At 40.0% G+C, this 19,970-nt stretch overlaps 1 protein-coding gene across 1 annotated transcript in view; it reads right to left on the bottom strand.

The window, feature by feature from the left end:
* The window catches only part of col9a1b (collagen, type IX, alpha 1b), a 154,887-nt gene that overhangs the window by 85,788 nt on the left and 49,129 nt on the right, over positions 1 to 19,970 (bottom strand). Inside the window, exons 13-20 of the mRNA XM_072558078.1 lie at positions 18,630 to 18,683; positions 14,261 to 14,314; positions 10,661 to 10,714; positions 6,899 to 6,952; positions 6,171 to 6,224; positions 5,347 to 5,400; positions 5,202 to 5,255; positions 1,056 to 1,100 (exon numbers count right to left, since the gene is read on the bottom strand). Of these exons, the coding sequence (XP_072414179.1) occupies positions 1,056 to 1,100; positions 5,202 to 5,255; positions 5,347 to 5,400; positions 6,171 to 6,224; positions 6,899 to 6,952; positions 10,661 to 10,714; positions 14,261 to 14,314; positions 18,630 to 18,683 (423 nt within the window). The remainder of the gene's footprint in view (positions 1 to 1,055; positions 1,101 to 5,201; positions 5,256 to 5,346; positions 5,401 to 6,170; positions 6,225 to 6,898; positions 6,953 to 10,660; positions 10,715 to 14,260; positions 14,315 to 18,629; positions 18,684 to 19,970) is intronic.

The following is a 19,970-nucleotide window of genomic DNA, read 5'->3' as shown; positions in this document are numbered from 1 at the left end:
TCCATTTGTAACAGAGACTAGGACCCAAGTACATAGACTCAGAGTGAAGGAACGACCTTTTGAACTGAGATGAGGAGGAATTTCTTCAGCCAGTGGGTGGTAATCTGTAGAACTCATTGCTGTCGAACAATCATTTCTTCCAGCATTTATTCTTTAAGCTACAAATTTAATCCATATCAAATCTTTGCTGAATTTTCAATTCAGTAATTCAGTCTACTTTCAATAGTTTAGGTTGTTTTGAAATGATTTGCATGTAGTCTGGAATTTCATACTGTAATGAAGGCATGAATGTAGAATAACAGCCAATAACTTCAGGAGGGGCAAAATACCCAACCTTAAATCACACAGGGGTCCACCTTTACAATAGGAAATGTTCAAAATAAATCTTTGAAAATGGCTAAATGGTGAGAATGGAGAATTAGAGAATTTAACCTTAATTTCCTGGCCAAGATTTAATTTGCTGTTTCGAAATTGTCTTCAACTATTCTCTCAGCCCACTAATTCAGCTCAAATTAATTATCCAGAATCAATAGATTTCAAATGCTTTCATCTTTGTACCACTTCGGTGGAACAAAAATACACATGCCACATAGGAGTCCAATGCATCCAGTTTTGCTTGTCACTGTAAAAATACTCAAAATCCATGAGAGGAATGGCACAGTCTGCAATGAGACATCAGTGAGATGCCATTTGGTCCCAAGCTGGACAATATCAGTTCAAATTCTCCAAGTTCAGTCAGTCCATCTTCTTTGTGGCCAGCCCAAGAAATGCTGAAAATTCAATCTGTGTTGTTGGGAGCAAGAGCCGGTGACTCAGAGTAAAGTCTGCCAAACCTGAGTATTATATGGAACCAAAATGTCCCTTGAACGTTCTCACTGATTACCAGATTCAGTGGCTTAGGTTTCTGAGAAGGATCATTTGAAGGAGTTTTGTCCAGAGACCTCATTCTGGGGACCACTGTCTGAACTTTATTTAATAAAATGGGGCAGATTGTTTATTGACAATTAAAATTGTTTGGGCTCACAAGAATAGTTCAAAATACAATCACTTCATACCTTCGCTCCCATTGCACCCTGAAGTCCTGGAGAACCAGGCAAACCCTGAAATTTAAAGACAGAGTCAACAATTAAAAAAGGTTTTCTTCCCTAAACATCAAAAGATGTGTCAATTCAACCTACTTTGTTTACCGCAATGCATCTTGTAAATAGTACACACTAGTGCCACTTTGTAATACTATTTCAGGGAATGAATATTTACAGTGGTGGAATGGTACCCATCAGGCTGCTTTGTCCAGAGTGAAGTTAAGTTGTCGGAGCTGCACTTACCCAAGCAAGAGGATTCAGAGCAATTACTGGTCAACAGTCATGCCAAAAAGAACAATATGAAAATAAGTCACCATTTCTACCTGGTCTACCTGTGGTTTCAATGGCATAATCCCAATTCATGATCCCTCACTCCAATCCTAGAACTGCGTCCTCAACTCCAGGTGATAAGCTCATGCACACATAGAGCTTGACTTATTTAAAAACCAGTCAGCAAATCTATCTTCATTTACACCTCAATGATCATCTCAAAGGGCAATGAAATTCTAAACCCCTCTTCTTTCTTATCAGACTCTTTCAACTCACTCCCTTCCACTCTTTCATCTTCATCTCTGCTAGACATTTGGGGATTGCATTGTCTCTAAATCTGTTGTCACTGTAAAAATACTCAAAATCCATGAGAGGAATGGCACAGTCCTGTGATTCCTGTGATTCTGTTCTCCCTAATATCTCCAGTCCCTCCTTGACCCTAGCTCCAGTCTGACAACAGTCCAGAACTCCTTTCATGTTACCAAGCACATCACTTTTCCAAGGCTTCTTCCCTTGACCAGTTTCCAACCATTGAAATCCCTCTCCTCAGCTGGAATGCATAAAAACATAACCAGAACTTATCTACCAGACCCTCTTACACACGAAACCACCATAATTACACAATCCTTGACCCTCAGTTCTTTTTCACTACTTGTCCACTTCCTCTTCGCTATCACACTCTTGATAGCAAAAGGATACCCAGTATTCACTTTTTGAATCCCTACAGCTTGCAATACATTCAATCAGTAACACTAAGACTACCCTAATCAGAGACATTACTGGCAGATTGTGTGTCTGTCACTGAGCCTCTTTATCTTTCCTCAATCTCTGCCTGTTTTCAATGCTATCTGTCAATCACTTGAACATCCTCCATCACTGCTGCTTCATGTTCTAATTCCATTCCCACCACAGCTAAGTACCTCCCCTCCCAATGTTCACATGCACATTATTTGAGTTCCTCACTCACCACTTCTTAGCACATCTGTATGATGCCCTTTGTCAACAGAACCTAAATAATGTGCCCACAATATTCTTTTTTACGTTGCCATCATCTTTAATGTTATGCTGTGACATTTGACTCTCCACTTGTTGTCAAGATGTGGATAAGCCAGAGGTATTGCAATGTCAAAATGTCAGGATGAAAGCTAACAGGTTCAGCTTGACCAGAAACTCAGCATTTATCCACTGATTCTGCTGAATATTTGAAAGACCAAATGGCCTACCTCTGCTTCTATTTTCTATGTTTCAGTGTTGACTGTCCAAAATGATTTTTGGGGGAAATGGTGCAGTAGAACGCTGATAGAGTTGAAATCTAGGAGTACCAATTAATGCCCTGGTGATATGATTCAAATGGGTTCGGAATGGTGGATCATGGTCATAAAACCCCATCTGATTCACAAAAGTCCTTTAGGCAAGGAAATCTGCCACTCTTAATTGGTCTGACCAACATGCGACTCTAGATCCACAATAACGTGATTGATTCTTAAAAAGACTGAACAAACCACTCAGTTCAAAATATTAAGGAGTGGACACAAAATGCTAGTATCACCAGTGATGCCCATATCGCATAAGAATAAATTTTAAAGAATAGAGCTCAATGACACATGTTATCTTCCCAGTCCAACATCTGGTCCAACCTCATATCATCCTGTGAAATATCCCAGATTTCCATCCCAACCTTTATGCCTTTACCCTGTTACGAATGAAAGCCTGAGGTATCTTTGCCATTAGACAATTGAATTTCCTTAATTCTTTCTTGCTTTTGCCCTAAGAAGATACCACCTGTTCCACACAAAATCAATTCACCATAGATTCCCATCCTTAACTTGTTATGTCTGAGCAAATAATCCTCATTCTCTTCTATATCTCTCCTTGCACTAACAAATTTCAGTTTCCCCCTCCAGCCCTACACCCATGAAGCTAATGCCCATTCTCCCCTCCTTGCACTCTACCACTGATGAGAGAATCTCACCTATCTGTTCTTCATACACTCCAACTCCTTTACTCCATCGCACTTCCTTCATGTCCCTCTTCATCAGCCATCTCCACTCATTTTCCACTTGATGCCTGCTTGAGTTTGATTGCTACCTATTGTGAAGGCATCTTGGTTTTTAGTACATATGTGAGCTGCAGTCTAACCAAAGTGCTCCAAACAAGGAAAGAAACTGTCACAACTCCAATTGTTCGGGCAGAATAATGATTCCCTACAGATCCACTCTGAAACCTAGAGTTACAGAGTCATAGAGATGTAGAAGCACAGAAACAGACCCTTTGTTCATGCTGACCAGATTTCCCAACTGAATCAAGCACTTGGCCCATATCCCTCTAAACCCTTTCTGTTCATATACTCATTGAGATGTATTTTAAATGATGCAATTGTACCAGTCTCCACCACTTCCTCTGGCAGCTCATTCCATACACGCACCACCCTCTGCGTGAAAAGGTTGCGCCTTAGGTCCCTTTTATATCTTTCCCCTCTCACCCTAAACTTATGCCCTCAAGTTTTGGACTCCCCCACCCCACGGAAAAGACTTTGTTTATACATCCTATCCATGCCCATCATGATTTTATAAACCTTCATGAGGTCACCCCTCAGCCTTCAACACTTCAGGGAAAACAGCACCAGTCTATTCAGCCTCTCCCTATAGCTCAAATTCTCCAACCATGGCAACTTCCTTGAAAGGGTTCAGAAAAGATTTACAAGTTTCACAATCCTTCCAATAGGAAAGAGACCAGAATTGCACACAATATTCCAAAAGTGGCCAAACCAACGTCCTGTACAACCGCAATATGACCTCCAAACTCCTATACTTAATACTCTGACCAATAAATGAAAGCATACCAAACGCCTTCTTCACTATCCTATCTTCCTGCAACTATACTTTCAAGGAGCTATGAACCTGCACTCCAAGGTTTCTTGGTTCAGCATTCCCTCGGACTTTCCCATTAAGTGTACAAGTCCTGCTAAGATTTGCTTTCCCAAAATGCAGCACCTCACATTTATCTAAACTAAACTCCATCTGCCACTCCTCAGCCCACTGGCCCACCTGATTGAGATCTGTTGTAATCTGAAGTAACCTTTTTTGCTGTCCACTACACCTCCAATTTTGGTGTCATCTGCAAACTTACTAACTATACCTCCTACATTTATATCCAAACCATTTATATAAATGATGAGAAATAGTGGACCCAGCACTGATCCTGTGGCACTGGTCACAGGCCTCCAGATCAGGGAAAAACAACCTTCAATCACTACCATCTGTCATCTACCTTTCAGCCAGTTCTGTATCCAAATGCCTAGTTCTCCCTGTATTCCATGAAATCTAACCTTGCTAACCAGTCTCCCATGGGGAACCTTGTCAAATGTCTTTACTGAAGTCCATATAGATCACATCTGCCACTCTGCCCTCATCAATCCTCTTTGTTACTTCCTCAAAAAACTCAATCAAGTTTGTAAGACATGATTTCCCACGCACAAAGCCATGTTGACTATCCCTAATAAGTCCTTGTCTTTCTAAATACATGTAAATCTTGTCCCTCAGGATTCCCTCTAATAACTTGCCCACCACTGACATTAGGCTCACCGGTTTATAGTTTCCTGGCTTGTCCTTACCACCTTTCTTAAATAATAGTACCACGTTAGTCAACCTCCAGTTTTCTGGGACCCTCACCTGTGACTATCGATGACACAAATATCTCAGCAAGAGGCCCAGCAATCACTTCCCTAGCTTCCCACAGAGTCTAGGGTACACCTGATCAGGTCCTGGGGATTTATCCACCTTTATGCATTTCAAGACATTCAGCGGTTCTAGCAGTTTATGTTAAGTCACGTGCAGAAGTTACACTTACAGGCAAACCTCGAGGTCCGGCTTCACCTGGAGCTCCTGGTTTGCCAGCTTCACCCTACGAAGAAAGTAAAGAAGGAGTTTGTAAAACTCAAGTTGATGAATGAGGCAAAACATTTCTGAAAGAATTTGGAAGGTTTCAATCTTACCTTTGATCCAGGCATCCCAGGTATACCATCCCGTGCATCAACACCTGGTAATCCCTTGTACAGAAAACACAAGGTTCTTCAGGAGCAGCAGCGCAGTGAATTCAACTGATTATGCAAATGAGCTCTACATTGTGTACAGGTGACAAGGAAGTACCAAATTGACAAGAAAATAAATGCAACATTCAGTCATTATCTGGGAAGACTGAGACAATGTTCATACCTCGGGGTTGGGACTATTTTAGTAAAATACTTTTTCTATTTATTCATTTTGTGGGATGTGGGCATCGCTGGCTGGCCAGCATTTATTGCCCATCCCTAATCACGGTCAAATCATTAACTTAAAAATAAAATAGTGTTAATGCTTGAAATCTGAAATAAAACAATAAATGCAGGAGAAACTCAGCACATCTGGGCCATCTGTGGAGAGCAAAAAGTAGAGTTAACGTTCCAAGTCAAATGGATTTTTCTACAGAGTTCTGAAGAGGAGTCACGATAGAGTTGAAACCTTGGTTTTATTTCTCTCTCCACAGATGCTGCCATACCTACTAAGTTTCTCTAGCACTTTCTGTTTTGATTTCAAAACATTAGTACATTTCTTCCCTTTAGAGATTTGTTCTCCCTTGGTTACCATACCCTTTCTAGATGTTTTTCTTTATTTCAGATTTCAAGGTTTGTCCTGTTTTTCCAAACTCACAGTTGCATTTTAATATAATGGATATCCAAGATTGACTTTTCAGACATAAGCTGATAGCAGTTAAATAAAGTAAGAGCTAAACTGATATCTTCTGGTAAATAAATAAGAAAACTGATGAAGAAACACTCACTGGTTCTCCTTTTGATCCTGGAGACCCTGTAATTCCCCTGGGACCAGGGCGACCCTGCAGTTTAAATAAGAAAGACAGATCAGGTCAGTTTTATGAGTTGCACACAGCTTCACACATTGGAAGTGTAAATCAGAGGAGAGGGCATCAGGAGGCTGTAGAACATTTCCCACTGACAGCAGGTTATGTTGACCTCTGTACTGGATCTTCCAGTAGATGCTCCAATGATACAAAGCCCATTGTAAAAGCCAAACCACAAGACAAATTGGATTCCAATATGTAGGCTGATGAGTTAGCTTAAGAAAAAAATGAATAAGGCTCAGGAATGCATTCTTATTTTGTGTCTACACATCACAGAGAGGTCGGGCTCTAAAGAAGCTGTTCAACCCATAATGCCTGTACTGGAGCTTTAAAGAAGCTCTTCAGTTAGTTCCATCACATGCATTTTTCCCCAGACTCTAAAAATTTCTTTCATTAAATATTTATCCAAGACCCATTAGAAAATTATTGATTCTGCTTCTTTCAGTAAGTTTCTGCAGTTCATCATAACTCTGTGTATTGTTTTCCTCTTGTGGTCACTGGTTTTTCCCAGTTACAAAACAAAGCTTTTACTTAAGTCCATCACAGTTACTAAATGAATATGTGATGATCTAAAATGAATGAGAATCTTTTATTTGAGGTGAAAAGTACGCACACATGAGAAAAATAATGAATAACATAATGTGACTTACGCGATCACCTTTAGGGCCAGGCTCACCCAGAGGGCCTTGAGGGCCGACATCTCCCTGAAAAGGAATAGACAATTGTCACACACCTTTCACAAACTATTAAATAGTCATTATGTGGACTGCAACTTTGCTGCACACATTACCCTAACAAAATGTCATGCTATGACACAATACTGTTATGCACCTAACTGAAAACTGCAATACTTTTTAAAATCCCAAATAAAACAAAGCCATTCAGTGACCACCACTGATGTACAATCTTAATGAACAAATGCTCTAGTATCACCAAGTAACACTCTGGATCAGGAGTACAGCATCCTTGAGGTATGCTAAATTATTAACATGAAATGACTCAGCAAACCCAAACTTTTCACTTCAAACACTTAACACTTTAATATATTTGATACTTCAACCATATCTCAATATAATGGCTCCAAGAGTAGGTCAGCAGCTAAGAATCATGTTGTGAAGAACTCACTTGCTGATTCCCCAAAACCTAGTAAGAGACAAAAAAAACTGCAGATGTTGGAATCCAAGGTAGACAAGCAGGAGGCAAGAACACAGCAAGTCAGGCAGCATCAGGAGGTGCAGAAGTCAACGTTTCAAGTATAAGCATTCTTCGGGACTGGGGGTGAGTGTAAGGAGAGCTGCAGATAAAGGGGGGGGGGGGGGTTCAGGGAGGGTTTTGGTTGGGAAGATGGGCGGGTAGTCAGGTAGAGAGAGGTGAACACAGTAGAAGGAGTGACCTAGTTGGTTGATGGGAGGAATGAATTTGGTTGGTAGCTGGAAGGCGGGGTCAGTCAGGAGGAATGGAAAGGGTGAGCTGAGAAGGGAGTTGGGGGTTCTCTCTTTGCCCTCTAATACTCATGTCTAACCCTAAATTAATTGTCTTGCCAGTCAAAACAGTGCCAGACAGCTGCAGAAAATTATTCTGACTCAGCATAATGAAATGACCACAAGCTAGTAATGTCATCTCATCGACTCTAATTAATGCTGTAATTACCATTCAAGTCACATATGCTGACACTCAAAAACTTAAACTGAGAATTACAGCATCAGGCTCTTGTAGTGTAATGGTAGTGTGCCTACCCCCGAAACTCAGAGGTGCACGTTGATTAGAAAATACCTTACAAAAACTGTTGATTCAGTGAAAATAAAAATTACATCCATTTCTAGGTTAAGCAGTTGACCAGGTTTTAAGCCCGGGCACTAGTTCAATAATTGCAGCAAAGGGGCTCTATTGTGTAAGAGTAGTGTCCCTACCTCTAACCCCGGAGACATAAGATCAACCCCCATCTTCTCCAGAGATGTGTCATAACATCTCTAAATAGGGTGATTTGAAAGTAGAATTATGGCATGTTAAATTTAGAACTCCTAATACTGAGCCTTTATTTTTCAATGGAGTTGGATTAGTGCCAAATTTCACGCTAAAATTGAAGAAATTAGGGAAACTTCAAAACCCCACAATAAAGTGGACCTAAATGATTGGGAAAGCAGTGGAATTTATTTTGTGGAAGAGTAATTAGTATAAGTGAAATTAATAAATATCCATTGGTTTTGCACTTACTAAATAACACTTTATTTGTTAATAAATATCAGATTATTCTTACCTTGACTGTTTCAAAGTTAGTGCAGAGATAAATTAGGACAGAACTAATACTCAGCCTCCTATCCTTCAGGGAATATAGCCCCAGTCTCTCTTTATAACTCAGACATTCCAGTCTCTGTAAAATCTTTGTAAATCTTTTTTGAACCCTTTCCAGTTAAGTAACATCCTTCTTATAGCAGGATGACCAGAATTGTACACAGTACTTCAAATGTGGTGTTACCAATGTCTTGTAAAGCTATAACATAAAGTCCTAACTCCCGTACTCAACGCTCTGACCACTGAAGGCAAGCATGCCAAATGCCTTCTTCACCACCCTGTCTCGGAGAAAGTGAGGACTGCAGATGTTGGAGAGCAGATCTAAAAATATGCACTAGAAAAACAGCAGGTCAGGCAGCATCCAAGGAGCAGGAGAATTGACGCTTCAGGCATAAGTCCTTCATCAGGTCTCTTTGTTTGACAACAGTCCCCAGGGCCCTACCATCAACTATATAAGTTCTGTTCTGGTTTATCTTACCAAAATACAATACTTCACATTTCTCTGCATTAATTTCCATCCCATTCCTCATCCCAATGGCCCAGTCGTTCAAGATCGCACTGTACTCTTAGATGACGCTCTTCACTGTCTACTATACCACTAGTTTCGGTGTCATCCACAAACTTACTAACCACACATCCTACATTCTCATCCAAACGTTTATATAAATGATGAACAACAGTGAAACTAATATTGATCCTTGTGGCACACCACTGGTCACAGGCGTCCAGTCTCAACAACAATCCTCTATCTCCTACCAGCAAGCCAAGTTTGTATCCAAGCAGCTAGCTCTCCCTGGATCCCATGTGATCTAACTTTACTAAGCAGTCTACAATGCAGAACCTTGTCGAAGGCCTTGTGAAAGTCCATGTCGGGAGGACAACATCTACATTGCCCTGGCTTCATCTATTTTCTTGGTCAACTCTTCAAAAAACTCAATCAAATTTGTGAAACACAGTTATGCACACACAAAGCCTAACTATCCCTAATCAATCCTTGTCTTTCCTCTGTCTCAGAATCCCCTCCAACAAAGTACCCACCATTGACGTTAGGCCCATTGCTCTGCTGTTTCCTTTTCTTGCCTAGCTGCCCACAATGTCCTGGAATACATATGATCAGGTCCTGAGGATTTATCGTTTATGTATATTGGCAGCACATCTGCAGTTTTTGTTCAAGGATATATTTATCACCTCAGCAATAAATCAACAACTTCAATTCATTACCTTTGGAGCTATAAATTAACGGGTGGTCACTTTGGAACTCAACTGACACAATGTGATATCATAACTTCCACATAATCAATTCTGGATATTCATGGATTACCAAGAAGCAGCACTCTGTCCACAGTCACAGCATATCGCTTTCAGTCACATTTAACATAAACATTAACAGTGAAACCTTTCATGAGTTATGGTATAAATAGAACGCATGAGGAGACAGTGGAATAGGAGGTTAACTCTACAATGCTACACCATTATAAAAATTTTCATTATTAAGATCATATATTTCCATCATCAGAACACTGACTTATCCCCCTTTGTTCCCTCACCACCAACCTACTGGGTCTACTGTTGTATTCCCCAGAGTCCTGTAGTATTGCTTGATGATATCATACTGCCACTTGTGGGATGTTGCTATGTGCAGATTGCCTGCTCTATTTCCATAGGTTATAACGAGTACAAAAATTTAATCAGCCAGGAAGTATTTTGGGACGTGAAAGGTGCTATTTAAATGCAATCTTTCTTTCTTTAATACAGTAGTGAGCTCCCAGAATGCCCCATTGTCAGAAGTGAGGATATTGGCAATTGGACACAGTAACAATGAAAAAGCTAACCAACATAATCAGAATTATGTTGTAACCATATACACTGTACAACACTAAAGACGCCACCGAAGCCAAATGGTCTGTGGTGCAGTTTATTCTCAATCTGAGCTTCCTTCCAATCCTATTTCATCTTTCCTCTCAGAATGATTTTCTATTTCTTGCTGTCTCATGCACTTGTTGAGCTTCCCGGAACTGCATCTATGCTATTTGCCTGCATAGTTCCCTGAGGTAGTGAGTTTCACATTCATACCACTTGGTGGCTAAATAAAAAAGGACAATTACATATGCATTACTTACAGGTGAACCAATAGGACCAATTCCACCAGGTTCGCCATCCAATCCACGAAGACCCTGGAAAAATAAGCCAAGAAGATGGTTTTAGAAGGAAAAATATCCAACAGCGATTCTTTTGACAGTGTTATGAACTTCAATAGTTACATTGCTATATGTAGCAATGCCTGCACAGGGCACTGACAATAATTATAATGGGATCTGTACAGTCTGCTATCTTCCAACAGTGATAACCATTTGAAAGAACTTCCAACATGGTAGCACCATTCATTAAATCAGCTGTCATGTATCAAAATAATATGATGGCTAATGTTTGGTTCTCTGTGGCAGTGAAGAAACATGTTAAATTTGCAGCAGAGGCATTCCGTTAAATATAGTCACTCCTTTATCACATGGCTGCCAACATCACTGAAATCTCTGCTCAACATTCTACTCAACCAATTATAAGTGTAAAGGTAAGCATAATACCTCAAGGTCAACATTCACAGAATGAGCAAGAAGGAGCTCCCAATCAATTCTGTTACTTCTGCTCTTGAATCTCTACACCTATTGACACCAGCAGGCAGGTTGACTGAAAATTAAGAAAATTCTTTCATTCTGCTTGGCTTTCACACCAGGTGCAGTGCTGAGTAGGACATTTCACGGAAATTATTGGCAATGGAAATTTTGCAAGAGGGGAGCTAACTCACTGTGGAACGTTGATACCTGTTATGGAACTGGCCCCAACTTCATCGTTGTCGGAAAATGACATGTAAACCAATTGGTAATAGCATTGACCTCAATACAAAAGTATTTATTCACTTAAAGAAACAAATAATTTGTAGCCTGGCTTCTTCCGCACATGCATAAGCTAGTGTAGCGCACCAGGAGTGGTTCCATTGCCCCACAAAAAGAAACAAAAGCACAAAAGTATACTTTTTTAAAATATAGAATTGAATTTTACGGCAGAGAGGAAAGCCCTGTGTGCTGCTCTGAGAGTTTAGATTCCATTTTACAAAGCCTTGGTTAAACCACATCAGGACTCACTGGGAACATTCTGTGCATCACACTTTAAGCAGCAGATATTGACCTGGAGGAAGTGCACTGTAGATTTGCCAGAGTAATACCTGAACACTAAGCGTATAATAAGGTAAGATTAAACAAACCTATGGTTGTATTGCCCATTATTTAAAGTAGACAGGGCAAGGTGAGGAGGTATTATCTTAGTATTGAAGCCAGACCTTTCTGCGATGCAATTACTAATTATATATTTATGCACATAGTGGTGGAAGTTTAAACTCTCTTCTGCAAATCATAATTAATTCTAGATCACTTCATGGCTATTTAAGGAAGTTATGTTGAAGGAAAATGTATATAATACTGCAAAAACTAGTGGTAGGTTAGAAGATTGGACAAAGCTACCTAGCAATAAAAATACTAAGAGTTTCTGTAACTATTTAAAAATGAAGAAGGAAGCTAAAGTGAGCATTAGCCCTTAGTGAGTGACATTGGGGAATTAATGATGGGAAACAGGAAAATAGAGGAAGCACTTAACACATATTTTGAATCAGTCTTCATTGCAGAAGTCACAAGAATACCCCAGGGCTGTTTATAAAGCAAGAGAAAAAAATAAGGAACTTAAAGCAATCAATCAATCACTGGGAAAAAGTGTTGGTAATACCGGATTAACACTGACGGTCCCCATGGACCTGACCAACTAATACCTATTGGCTTGAAAAAAGTTATAATCTTCCAAGATTCATGAGATTCTGGAAAGGCCCCAGGTAATTGGTATATGACAAATATAGCATCTTTATTTGAGCTCTTTGAAGTAACAACAAATAGGGTAGTTAATGGGGAACCAACTGAGGTGATTTATTTGGACTTTTTAAATGCATTTATAAGATATATATCAAAAATTATTGCACACGATAAATGCACAAGTATCTTCACAGACAGAGAATTGCTTAGGTAAACAGAAGCAACATTTCAGAATTAATGACTCATCTTTAGGTTGGGAAAGCGTATCTAGCAGAGTGCTAGGATCTCAACTATTTATGAAAGACTTTAATGACTTAAGTGGAGAGACTGAGAATGTGATAATTAAATTTGCTGATGACACAAACATGGGTAGGAGAGTAAGCTGTGTCATTAGGTCAACACCCTGGAACTCTCAAAAACAGCACATGGACTGCATGGGCTCGAGAAGGCACTTCATCATCACCTTCTCAAGGACAGCTAGGGATGGGTAATACCCAGTGACCCCCACATCACATCAAAACAAATAAATAAATAATACATAGGAATATGCAAAGAAGTTATGGATAGGTTGAGTGAGTGAGTGAGCAAAAATGTGGCACACGGAGTATAACATTGGAAAATGTGAGGTCGTTCGCTTTGACAAGAATAGAAAAGCAAAATGTTACTTAAGTGGAGAGAGATTGCAGAACTTGGACATACTGAAGGATTTGGATGTCTTGCTACATGAATCACAAAACATTACCATGCATGTAAAGCAAGTAATTAAGATGACAATTAGAATGCCAGCTTTTATTACAAGGGAGACGATTGCATAAATAAAGGGAAATTTTGTTACAACTATACAGGGCCTTGTGCAAGACTTCATTTGGAGTACTTGTAAAGTTTTAGTGTCCTGACCTACGTAAAAAGCAGTTCAGAAAAGATTTACCTGACTGATTCCTTGGTTGAAGAAGTGGAAGTGATCTTATTGAAATGTATAAGATTCTGAAAGGACTTACAGTTTGAGGTTAGGAATTTGTGTTGCTAGAAGGGGAGCCTTCTTGGGGAATCTAGAGTTAGAGCATACAGCTCCAGAACAAGTGCCCCATTTAAGACAGAGGAGACGAGGATTCCTCAGAGGGTTGTTAGTCGATAGAGTAGTCTTCACCAGAGAGCAAGGTCACTGAATACATTCGAGGCTGAGTTAGACATATTTTTAATTGACAGAGGAGTTGAGGAGACATTGTATGCAGGAGAGTGAAGTTAATGTCCCAATCAGGATAGCCATGATCATACTGAATAGTGATGCAAGCTCAAGAGGTCGAAAGGCATATTTTCTTATGATAATAATATTAGTGTTAAAGCTGAGATTGTTTGGTCTTTGGTCATCAAATGCATTAAGGAATACAGGACCAAGAGGGAAAATGAGTCCCAGATTAGCTGCATGGAGGAAAAGGCTCAAGGGGCTTAACAGCCTAATTCTGTTTCTATAATCCTTTATTTCTAGTCAAAAACTCAAGCTCATTTCCCATAACACGGCAACATTTTCCTCTATCAGATAGTTACTCAATATTATTTTTAAGTTTAATCATTATTTGAGATAGCTATAAAATAGTCTCACATCATATAATCTATGGTATGTGTGACGAGAAAACAATTGTGCAGTATTCCTCTTTAAGTTGAGATTTAACTCTCCTTAACCATCTTTAATTTCTCTGGGAGGAAATTACAGATTCAATTTAAAAACCTGCTGTGTCACTTATGTAGCTTTCTTTAAATGTGGCATTAAGTCAGAAGAGGTTTGGCACAGAAAGATATAAATTGCAAGTTAATGAGATGGGGACTGAGAATTGTTTGAGCTTAACTATTTTCATCAGTTTAACTTACCATATCACCCTTTCGTCCATCCATACCAGCATAACCTCTAGGACCTTGAATACCCTAAAGTTCACAAGAAAACTTCTTGTTAAAAGAGCAAATAAATATTAGAAACTGTTGGAACTATTGCAGACAATTTTAACATCTTCGTTCCAATTGTCCAACTGAGCAAAGCTGTTTGCAGGATCAATGCCAACTGTTGTACAGTTGGTAATGCACTTGTATCCAGGTCTGAAGTTTGTGGATTCAAATCGTGCCTCTCTAGCACTTGTATACAACTAGTTAGGTTACTGTCCCAGTGCCAACACTGAGGAAGGTGCATTTTTATTCAACAATTCATTTAAATAAATTAAACTCCATCTGCCAGTCCACAGCTATGTGGCCCATCTGATCAAGATCCCATTGTACCCTGAGGTAACCTTCTTCGCTGACCACTACACCTCCAATTTTGGTGTCATCTACAGACTGACTAACCATACCTCATATGTTCACTTATTTATAACATTTATATAAGTGATGAAAAGCATTGCAGCCAGCACTGACCCTTGTGGCACACCACTGGTCATGAACCTCCAGTCTGAACTCTCCACTCTCCACCACCACCGATCTTCTATCTTTGAGCCAGGTTTTGATAACCAGTCTACCATGAGGAACTTTGTTGAACACCTTACTGAAATGTGTACGATCTTCATTACTTATTCAAAAAAACTCAATCAAGTTAGCGAGACACGATTTCTCATGCATAAATCAATCCTTGCTTTTCTAAATATATGTAAACCCTGTCCCTCAGGATTCCTTCCAACAACTTGCCCACCACCGATGTCAGGTTCACCAGTCTATAGTTCCCTGACTTATCCGTAAATAGTGGCACCATGTTAGCCAACCTCCAGTCTTCCGGCACCTCACCTGTGGCTATGGATGATACAAGGGACCCAATGATCACTTCCCTAGCTTCCCACAGAGTTGTAGCATATATCAGATCAGGACCCTGGAATTTATCCACCCTTATCTGTTTTAAGACGTCCAGCACCGCCTCCTCTGTAATATGGACACTTTCCTAGATGTCACTGTCCATTTTTCTATCTTCTACATTTCTCCACAGTAAACACTGATGCAAAATACTCGTTTAGTATTTCCCTCATCTTCAGCGGCTCCACGCATTGGTGGCATTGCTGAATTTTAAGGGGCCCCATTCTCTCCCAAGTTACCCTTTTGTCCTTAATGTATTTATAAAAACTGTTTGGATTCTCCTTAACCCTATTTGTTGAAAAACAATCTCCCCTTTTTGGCCTCCTGATTTCCCTCTCAAGTATACTCCTACTGTCTTTATACTCTTCTAAGCATTCACTTGATCTCTGCTCTCTATACCTGACATACGCTTCTTTCTTCATCTTAACCAAAACCTCAATTTCTCTAGTCATCCAGCATTCCCTACACCTACCAGCCTTTCCTTTCATTCTAACAGGAACATAATGTCTCTGGATTCTCATTATCTCATTTTTGAAGGCATCCCATTTTCCAGCCATCCTTTTACCTGCAAACATCTGTCCCCAATCAACGTTTTAAAATTCTTGCCTATTACCATCAAAATTTGCCTTCCTCCAATTTAGAAGTTTAACTTTTAGATCCTAACTATCCTTTACAATCACTATTTTGAATCTAATAGAATAATGGTCCCAAAATGTTCCCGCACTGACACCTCAGTCTCCTGCCCTGCTTTATTTTCCAACAGTAGGTCAAGTTTTGCACCTTCTCTAGTAGGTAGATTTACATTTGAATCAGAATATTTCCTTGTACGCACTTAATAAATTTCTCGCCATCCAAGCCCTTAACACTATGGTAGTCCCAGTCTGTGCTTGGAAAGTTAAAATCCCCTACCATAACCATCTTATTATTCTTCCAGATAACTGAGATCTACTTATAAATTTGCTTCTCCATTTCCCATTGACTACTCGGGGGTCTGCAGTACAAACTCAATAAGGTTATGATCCCTTTCTTTTTCTCAGTTCAACCCAAATAACTTCCCTGGATGTATTCCCAGGAATATCTTCCTGATGTACAGCTGTAATGTTATCCCAAATCAAAAACGCTGCTCTCCCTCCTCTCTTGTCCCCCTGTCTATGCTTCCTATAGCATCTATATCATGGAATATTAAGCTGGCAGTTGTGTCCATCCCTAAGCAATGTCTCTGTAATCGCTATGTTCCCAACCATGCCCTGAATTCATTTTGCCTTACCTGTTAGAACTCTTGTATTAAAATAAATGTAGTTAATTTATCAGTCTTGCCTCATTTTCTCCTTTGTTTCTGCCTGTCCTGATAGTTTGACTGCACCATTTTCCCAACTGTACCAGTCTGAGACTGATCTCTTTCCTCACTATCTCCCTGGGTCCCACCCAGCCTCTTATTAGTTTAAATCAACTAGGTGATAGTGAGGTCTGCAGATCAGAGTTGAGAGCGTGTTGCTGGAAAAGCACAGCATGTCAGGCAGCATCCGAGAAGGAGAATCGACATTTCAGGCACAAGTCCTTCATCCTGATGAAGGGCTCCAGCTCGAAGAGTCGATTTTCCTGCTCCTCAGATGCTGCCTGACTGCTGTGCTTTTCCAGCAACACAATCTCAACTCTTACTAGTTTAAGTCCTCCTGAGCAGCTCTAGCAAATCTCCCTGCCAGTATATTAGTCCCCTTCCAACTAAGGGGACTCCCTTGCAATCCGTCCTTCTTATACAGGTCACTTCTACCCCAGAAGAGAGTTTAATGATGCAAAATGAGAATCCTTCTCCCTTGCACCAGCTCCTCAACCATACATTCATCTGCTGTATCCCTTTATTCTTCCAATCACTAGCCCATGGCACTGGGAGTATTCCAGATATTACAACTCTTGAGGATCTTCTTTTTAATTTCCTGCCAAACCTCTTATATTCTCTCCTCAGAATCTTGTTCTTTTGTCTTCTTATGTCGTTAGTTCCAACATATAAAAGGACTTCCTGCTGGTCCCTCTCCACTCTGAAAATATTCTGCACTCAGATATCTATGATCCTAGCACCAGGGAGGCAACATACCATTCTGATGTCTCACTGTCAGCTGCAGAAACATCTGTCTGGGCCTCTGATTAGAGTGTCCCTGATCACAATTGATCTGTTAGAACCTGACATACCCCCTGTTACATTAGAGCCAGTCTCAGTATCGGAAAGCTGGGTGCTACATTCCCCTGAGCGTCCATTACCTTCTACATTTGCTAAAACAGCAAACTTATTTGAAATGGGGATAGCCATGGGAGACTGCTGCACTACCTAACTCCCTCTCCTACTTTTCCTGCAGGTAACCCATCTATCTGACTATATTTGTGGTTTTTCTCCCTTCCTGCAACTGCCATCCATCACACCCTCTAGCTCCTGTAATTCCTCATTGCATCGAACTGCAACTTCAACTGGTCCATATGATCCAATAGGATTCACAACCAAACACAATTATTGCAGACATAACCATCAGTAACATGGAAACTCTCCCTAATCTCCCACATCAGACAGGAAAAGCACATATTAGACTAACTCCAATGTCTGGAGATGTTTGAAACCAAACAGCAGAGGCAGTCAGCTGTTCAGGTATATTTCTGTTTGTTTCATTTGTTTCAGTTGCCACATGGTCACTGCTGTGTCTCTCCTCCTCCTTTCTAAAAGTGCCATTGTTTGATCTTTCTCCCCCGAAATTCCAAAACAATTCAACAGCTTATCAAACAATAATCACTGCTCTTAGAATTCAAGTAAATCAGCTCCAATCTTGAACATACCTCAAAAACAAGGAGCAGCTATTCCAGCCACAATTTTTTCTCATCCTCCATCTTGGATTATCCAAAATCTTCCTGTGCATCTTCCCTCCTGGTACAACAGTTTGTGGCATTCTCAGGCATAATTCAGTGTCCATTGCCTTAAGATATCTTTCTAAACAACCTCTTCAGAGTTATTACATACCATTGTTGCAGGTGGGACTTGAACCCACATCTCTTGGCTCAGAGGTAGGGATATACCACTGCACCATAACAGCCCTTTCCATTGCCTTAAGAATCTTAAATCTTGAAGCACTTTCAGCAAATTCAGTAATGCACAGCAGCAGAAACCCAAGGTCATTTTACAATCCTTAAAAACAGGCTCTAGTTGCCTGATTTCTATTGTGATCTGCAAGTGCAAATGGAACAAGGGATAGTAGATCAACCTCCTCTTATACAGAACTCATTTATTTCCACAGCAGAGGTGGGGGCTGTGTAAAATGAGCAGTTAATCTGAGATTGCCCTTCGACATCTGCTGGTAAAAATTGGAAATCAGCCCAACGTTTCCAATGACAGTATTGCAAGATATATTTGAAGAGCGAAATACTTTACTGGTGGGCCTTGAGCGCCTACATCTCCAGGAACTCCCTGTTCTCCTTCTTCACCCTAAAAGACAAAAACAAAGCAGAGTGAAATAAGCAATACGAGCAGGTTTCTGCCCCATTTACAAACAGAATGGCCAAGGAACCGTGACACAGTTCAAAGCAACAAGGACAAAATCATATCAAACAGAAGGAGGTCCATTGCCACTGAATTAATGACAACAGGAGTACAAACTATATGGGAACTGAGAAAGCTACAAATTTAGTGACAATTCAGGAGAAACTAGTCATATTCATTCATTTTAACTCACTAGCCTCAACCCAACTTGGTCTCAGCTTAAAGTGACTGTATAGAACTGTAAGTGAAAATAAATTGAAGAGACAATTGCCTAGGAGTTCCAATATGTTTAGCTTTTTATTTGGAAAGCCTGTTATGTTGTTTGCATCTAAATGATCAACCAAATGTGTCAATCATACCCTAATATATTTACAGCTAGAGTTATTCCATACAATACTTTGCCATTCACATGGTTGTATTTGGCATTGAATGAAGACAGGAGGGCTGGAAAACACGTTCTTACTGAAGCCTGTTCTGATCTCTCAACCATTGATTGAAGGACTGAACATCAGCTCTGGTACTGAGACATACTTCACTACTGTTTCATTCAGAAGTCTGCAGGTGTCGTTGTAAAATAGGAACATAGGAACAGCAGGTTTAGCCCCCAGGTCTTCTCCATCATTTCATAGGATCATGGAATATCAACACTTTCACACCCATTACCCCCTTAACTTTTTACACTATTGATCGTCAAAATTTTATCAATATTTACTTAAAAGGTACTCAAGAACTAAGCTTCCACAACCCTGCAGGCTAGAGAATTTCAAAGAATAAAAGAACTCCTCCTCATCTTTATCCTAAATGGCATGCCCCTTATTTTTAAATAGTGCCCCTTCACCATCCAGCCAGAACAACTTACCTACATCTATCCTGCCTATCTCAAAATGTTTTGTAGGTTTCAATTAGATCACTTCTCATTCTTCAAAACCTTAGACAACACAGGCTCAAATTGCACCATCTCTCTTCAAAGGATGGTCCTGCCATCCCAGGAACAAGTCTGGTGAACTTTTATTGTACTCCCTCTATCTTTCCTCTATCTCCCTCAATCTAGTAATATCTTTCCCGAGGTAAGCAGACCCAATCCACACACAGTACACCAGTTGTGATTTAACCAAGTTCCTATACAATTGAAGCAAGACTTCACTACTCCTACACTCAAATTCTCTTTCAATAATGGCTAATAATCAATTAGTCTTCTCAATAGTTTGCTGCATCTTAATGACTTGTTAACAA

This window comes from Chiloscyllium punctatum, chromosome 3 (assembly GCF_047496795.1).
Source record: "Chiloscyllium punctatum isolate Juve2018m chromosome 3, sChiPun1.3, whole genome shotgun sequence".
Lineage (NCBI taxonomy): Eukaryota > Metazoa > Chordata > Chondrichthyes > Orectolobiformes > Hemiscylliidae > Chiloscyllium > Chiloscyllium punctatum.
Note: the sequence above shows the minus strand (reverse complement) of the source record. Positions and strands in the feature narration are given on the sequence as shown.